The sequence below is a fragment of the Triplophysa rosa genome, linkage group LG24, assembly GCF_024868665.1.
Source record: "Triplophysa rosa linkage group LG24, Trosa_1v2, whole genome shotgun sequence".
NCBI lineage: Eukaryota > Metazoa > Chordata > Actinopteri > Cypriniformes > Nemacheilidae > Triplophysa > Triplophysa rosa.
The window spans coordinates 15,177,979-15,185,201 of NC_079913.1; the positions used below are offsets into that span (position 1 = coordinate 15,177,979).

Here is a 7,223-nt window from a genome sequence, read left to right on the forward strand (position 1 = left end):
TTGTCACTGGGGCAGTACCCTCAAAGGGACACATATTGTACCTTTCCACATGGATACCCAGACAGCAAGCAATCATTGAATCAATGTCAACAAATAGCTGATTGGTGAATGTTAATTGCATTGAATCAATATCACTTTTGCACCTGCAATTAATGTTGAAACAAACCACCATTATTGTGATCAGTGTTTGCTTTAGTTGGGCTCTTGACTCTTGAGTTTAATGTGAAGTTTTCATTACTGTGTAACACATATGTTGTGCCAAAGAAAACTAAGATCCAGTGGGGTCAGAAAATGATTGTTATTTCATCACAATGAGTGTGATATGTTATTAATATGTGAACGTTCAGTTATGACACAGCTTAAAGAGAATAAAGCAGCGTTATGGACGAGTAACAGGATACATTTTTTCACAAAATTGTCTCACAAAACTGTTACATTTCTGAATCAGTTAGACATGAAGAATCGGTGTATGAATCTCAACAATGGTGACAATCATCAAACTAATTCAGATAAACAGATCAACTGCAATGCATGCTGGGAGTCATGAATGAGTTTTGTACTATGCTGTTACCCAGCATGCAGCTTTCTTTTGTTTATTGTCACCATTGTTGAGTTTACATGTTTCAATCATGTTCTCTCTACGTGTTCATTTCAGGTTGATTTTAATGGTTTTGTTTTTCAAATGCTACAATTGTCTGTGAGGTCTTTGGGTGTTTAACTGTTTTAACAGGGTTGACACACACTACTTTAAACATACTGTATCTACAGTATGTGATTGCTATCTCTGCTAACCATAATTGTTAATTTCTTGTGTGGGGAAGCACCCCTTGGTTTCTCAATTTCTCAGTTGTGCCAGACAGTTGAGGCATGTCTGCAAGCAGCAGGTTTACTGTTGGGACTTTCTATGGTCCTGGAAACGTTGTCAGAGGCTCCATTTGAGCCTATGGAGTAAGCCTTTGAGTAGAAGGTCTGCAGTCCCACAGTCTCCTATGTAGTGGCCTACGAAAGCCTATAAATAGGTGTGATTTCCCATGCACTCACCTTGTAATAATCCAAAAACCCACCCACTACATTTTCTAACACTCATAAATCTATTTTAGTTTGCATCAGATGTAACTTTACACATGGAAAAGCCCAACCTATGAATATGAGTACTGTTGACGGATTTTGGTTTAACACGGTGTGTGCGCTGCTACCAGATCCATAAGCACAACCATCAAACACTTTCAAAGCCATACAGTCTGTTTAGTGAAGGTCTGGGGATGATTTCATGAATGTTTGATCTTTGACAAGTAAATTGACTTGATAAGCCTTATTAAATTCATTCACAATATGCACACATTTATTTGTAATTTTACAAAATGCTGAAAACGGCTCCATTAATGTCTTCCCAATAATGTCACACTGATCACTGAAACATGAACCTAAAATGAGATATATCCAGCTGCAGAACCGCAACATCAGTTTCAGAACCACAGTTTCTTTACCACAGGTACAGAATGGAAATAAGTGGCGGACAAGGCATAAGCTATTTTGTTTTTGCGGTAATGTCATGACAAAATGGTGAAAAGAGACTTTTGATAAGAGTGAATTGCTCACTTGAACATTTTTAATTGAATTATATGTTTTATATTCTTTGAATGTGTTTTAAATCATGCTACTGTTTGCTTTTCTTATACAATCAGCGGCTCTTTATCCTGTTCCGTGCGACCCCCCCGCTCTGCATATTTAGTTTGTTACTCTAATCCCTTCAGAGGTTTGTTCAATACAACCGTACCGATAGAACTATAAAACTGAGACCAACATCCCAGCCAGCAGAGACACATGGGCTCAGATGGGTTTGATGTGGGCTGTCTTCTGGGTCTCAGCTGGTTTTGTCCGCAGGTTCCATGTAGGCCCCACATGGGTTAGCCCAGATGAGATGAACACTGCTTAGTGTGCATACTACAGGCTGCTCAATGTGACACTGAATGTTAATGAGATAATGAAGTGATAACAAGCAGAATCACTGATGGACACAGAAACAACAAGAACAGAAAGAAATAAAACACAACAACTACAACTGACTTCAGTCACAACTCCACAAACACCATTAACATCTTTACTTATTTATATTATTGAGAATAAACAGAGTTTTTTCTGTTCCTGTTTTACTGAAAATAACTGGTTGATGTCACCATTATGGTGATCAGTGTTTGTTTTAGTAGGGCAATTTGACTCGTGACTATTTTAATGTTAGTTTTGAAACCTGCGGACAAACCCACCTGGGCCCATGTGTCTATGCTGGCTGGGATTTAGGTCAAGCTCACACTTTGCGAACTTATTCTGTTTAGCTGAAATCAACCTATCCTGTCATTAGTCAGTGGGAAAACCTACGTTTGCAAGTGTATTAATTCTAACATTTATAGTCAATATAAATATAGTCCGGTCACATTTACTTTTGCAGGTTTTGCTAAAACAGTGTGCATGCTTATTTGCACACAATCATTCTCCACAAAGTCAAATGCAGCACTTAGTTTGAGCGTTGTGGTCACGCCTGAGCTTCGTGGCATTTGAGATACACTTATAGCGTCACAGCTGAAGATGAGCAAGAAGATGCAACCAAACCACAGAGCTCACGCTGTGAGAAAATAAACATCACACCTATTGTTTTTTAATATCTTATTCAAGTAGATCATCGTCATCTTCACAAGTTTACTAAAAGTAGTGACACATATAAATGTTGTGGAATAGCAAGACTCGCAGAAAATTTGCACGGATATCATTACACTTTTTCACAACACTTTGGTAAAAGAAAAATGGATTGATGTTACTGCATATCGTGCACATGCACGGAAGCACAAAGATTGAATTAAATGATTGTTTTATAGTGCTTGTAGATTTTCTTTGAACATAACAAAAAGACTATATTTTGACACCAAAACTTTGAATACTATGATTATTTTATTGAGTCGTGGCAATAAGTGACAATGGATTTGTTAGTAAGATCATATCTACTGGTTTTGTTGTATTGATAACCGGTTTTGACATCTGTGTCAAAACAAAGCATCAATAACGTTGCAATATTACGATTCATAAAATACAAATGAATACAAATGGAGAACAGACATTATAACAAAACATTTAGGTTAAAAACAATCATCAAAAACATGCAATTTTTCAAAAGGGAAAAGTGATTTAGTAACTGCGCATGTACTGTATTGCACATTAAACTCTTAACATTGTTAGTCAGTAAAGTAATGAGGGTTGAAATGGTTACAAAACGGAAGGAAAACATGACAGCAGTTCTTTGCAAAGCAGCCACAGTTTAGAGACCCACAGGAAGATGACAGGGTAACAGTGGAAACCCAAGCTGAGAAATAAACATCAAGATCAAAAACAAGTGCTACAGACGTTTTCATATCCACATTTGAATCATACGTCATGTGTACAATGTTTAGCTCAACACTTTACTGTGGAAACAAAACAAAAAAAACGATTGCCATTTTGATCGTTCTCATCCGTGTTTCCACAATGTATATAAGCATCATCATCTTTGTATACAGTATATATTTCTATTTGCTATGATTCAATGTTGACTATTACATTATACTGGATATTGTGCAGGGTACATGTTTAAAGCCAATGAAAGAAAGTTAAATAGAACCTATCTGCACTGATTGAAATAAGTGTGAACATATACAAAGATTTCCATACATACGTTCTTTTTTTCACATACTACAGTATGTCTCCTGTTGTCTTATTGACACATTTAGTCATTTAGCACTTTAAATGAACACATTTCAACCGTTTGATCTCATTCCTGTAAGACAAACGCCATCTCTGCATGTGCTGAAGGAAGTTTCATTAAAACCCTGATGAAGCGCAGGTGTTTATGGGAATTGCTTGGCAGATTGGTACGCAGGGTTTATTAATGTGGATGAAGTATCCAGTCTGTTTCTGCTCATTTCTTCATAAATTGAAGAGCCTGGAGACTTTTTTAATGAAGTGTCAGACTCACATCTTCTTTTCACCTGAAAATGACAAACATGCATGTGAGGGATTCTGCAATGCAACTGCTCTTGACCTTTGCTTTCAGTATTTCTTTAACTTTTAAACTGAAAGAAAGCCATAGATGTGAAAGTCGCTTTTTCAAAAAACAAACATATGACAGGCTAGCGTACCAAATTATGCAGTAACTAGATATAAACACAGAATCATCTCATATCTACAATCAATCAATTGCAATTGTTTGTGTTAGCAACGGTTCCAGTGTTTAGTTTGAAATATGTCATTTCACGAGCATAAAGGTTGTGAGGTCATTGCGTGATTAACGGTTTGCTTTATTATTATAGAAATAATATGAAATGACGTATTTTGATATCATTGTAGTTAAAAAAATGGATGTTTATTGTAATTTGTCTAGTGCCAGAGTGTCAGATTACGTAGTCTTCGATTCAGAATTAACTAAAGAGTTTGTAACTTTCAAGGTATGTGTGCTCTACATACGCAAATATTTGCATTACATTTTTCTGCCGCTGTACAGTGGTAAGATCAATTTGTAGTTTGAAACTTAACAACTTTAGTCCTTTCTACACTCGACTCTAGTCTTCAAACCTGCCATAACTATTTTAACTCTAAAGCTTAACTTAAAACTGTAAAGCTTTGGAATCTCACACAGAAATTTGGAGAAATTTCTGTAAGCCATACGATAAGACTTTAGGCGACAGTGAGGAATCATGTACTATGGAAAAAAGATACTGAGTATAAATGTAAAATATAAAACCATCCCTGAGTGTACGAAGTTTATTACGGTGTGCTTTCACGTATACAACACTACTGTACTTCAGGTATATGTGTTTTGTTTTATCTTAGTTTTGCATTTGACTTTTAATTTTGTGTTTGGGGTTGTACTGACCTTCACACAGAGGAAACCAAGGATGCACAGTATTATTATGGCAAACAGAGCTATCATCACATAGACAACCGTCCCAGGTTGACAGTTTTCTCTGTTCTCATAGCGAAGATGAAGATTTTCGTGTTTGATTTCTGTGTTTTCTGCAACAGAGTGAAAAGAAAAAAATCATTAAAAATCCATTCCGGCCCCATACTTTAGCAGCCCACCGGGAAACGTTCCGATACTCCAGATGGCCGGGCCGTCCCTGGTCCCTGGACTTTGACAGAATGTCCTACTAGTCAGATCGCTCCTCTGTTTGAGTACTTTAGTTCCTTGTTTCTTTGCTCTTTTGTTGAGTTGTACTTTGTCTTGTCTAATAAATCTGCTGCTATTTTGCCCCAAAACAGACTATTTACAAAATAACTATTTAGATTTTGAATTATTCTCATGTCTAGTATTAATATTGTATAACATTTTTATTTTGACATATTTTTTTACTTTTACATTTTACAATTTAGTAACTTTAGATTTGATGAAAACATTAACATTAGAGAGCTATTCATATCACTAAAATATTCACAGCATTAACTTTCTGCTCATTTTAGAGAATTCTGTCACAAACTCATCCATGTCCATGTGTTATTGCTTTTTCATGAGCTAAAAGTAAAAAAATTCCCTCTCGTGAAGCATTGTTCGGCGGAATGGTGTCAGAACCGTCAGCCGTCGGGTAAACCGCTAATATTTGATGTAAGGAATAGCTACTATTAGCTAACCATATGTTAGTGGATTCACTCTTGGTTGTCTCTCAAGATTATTAGAAAATAAATGGTTTTGTCTACATCATGTACAGTATATGTAATGCGGGTGCGGTTCGGGGCATTTTTGTCAGGTATGGAATTAAATTATTACTGTGCTGCTGTCAGATGTCGGGTGTTCTTTTAATTACTGTGGGTGCATTTTATCAAACAGGCCTCTGACGCAGAGCCGCTGAGAGACAGAGAGAGCCGCGCCAGCCATTCACTGCAATGGAACAGTTTTTTTCACAGCAACGGCGGTTCACGGATCCTCTCTCTCAATGTCTCTGGGTGGAGGCAAGGTGGGCAACGCTTCTGAAAAGGTGGACAAAGCAACCCTGGCCCCCCGTGGAGCCGGGCCTGGGTCTGAGAGTAACGCAATTTCAATCCTCTATGTGTATGTGCTGTACATGTGGCAGAATTGACAATAAAGCAGACTTTGACTAAAAAACGTGTATACAATATATTTAACATGCACTTACCTGTCACCCATAACAATGTGGCTTTGCTATTGGTTAGCTTGTCTTCCAAATTAAATTCACACCAGTAGAGTCCAGAGTCTGCGACAGTTAGATTGTAGAGGGTGGCCGTGAGGTTGGGGAAATCTTTTTCAATTATAGAGGCGTTGACATTTGTTTTATCAGTAAAAGTGCCATCCTTGTAATAGTAGAAGATTTCCTGTTGTTCTGTTTCATTTAGTTTTATCCTTTTCATGTACACCCCATCCTGAGGACGCTTGTCGGTAGCGCATGGGATGTTGATGATCTTCCCATGATCTCCCTTTAACACCGTAACTGCATGGAGAAAGGAAAATAATAAGATTTGGTCTTCAGAGCTCTACAACACATCAAGGTGCAACAGTGACTGTTCTGACCTATATGTGCTCCTAACAAGATGAGACACGACCTTCTTAAAAGTCTTAAAAACTAGAAAGTATTCTGTATAAAAAGTAAACTCTATACATTTTTAGTCTGTTACAAAACAAAAGTCCACATTAGGTTTTAACGTATTGTTAATATGTTAAACTAAGTTGTAACATTAAAAATCAATAAATCATAAAGGCTGTCAAATGTGTGTGCTTTAACCTGTTGTTCTTACAACAATATCATTACTATTACTATTAGTAGTCACAGTAACATCTTTATGTGTCAGAATGGCAAGTAAAATGTGTTCATACCTGTGTCAAATAATGCTAGTGATGAGTGGCTACTTAAACAGACGCTCATCAATAGTACACAGCATCTCACAACGCCTGACATCTTCTTAGCTGAGTTACAACAGCGACTCTTCACACAAACTCAAACTCAAACTCAAACTGTGGTCACATTCAGTGAGAAGTCAAACCAGGCTGCTGTGTGAAAAGCTTTAAATACTGAAAGCATGGGCGGCACGAGGGTTGGACTTCTGTGGCTTAACTCTTGAATGTTCAAATTACCTTGTCTTATTTTATTCCAGTCCTCTTTATTGCATGTCTCACGGTCTACTGGTAGAGGTGGTGGAATTATAGTGCTTTACAAATTGCAATACAGTATACACCCTGTACCTGTACCTCT

General features: G+C 37.2%; 1 protein-coding gene across 1 annotated transcript; it reads right to left on the reverse strand.

Moving 5' to 3' along the window:
• Nucleotides 1-2,930: 2,930 nt before the first annotated feature.
• On the reverse strand, nt 2,931-7,001 carry LOC130547736 (uncharacterized). Its single transcript, XM_057323983.1, has 4 exons — nt 6,848-7,001; nt 6,153-6,464; nt 4,898-5,037; nt 2,931-4,013 (listed from the first exon to the last, which is right to left on the reverse strand). Exons 1-4 carry the CDS (start codon nt 6,927-6,929, stop codon nt 3,873-3,875), a joined length of 675 nt encoding a protein of 224 aa, XP_057179966.1. The 5' UTR covers nt 6,930-7,001; the 3' UTR covers nt 2,931-3,872.
• Between the last annotated feature and the right edge of the window lie 222 nt (nt 7,002-7,223).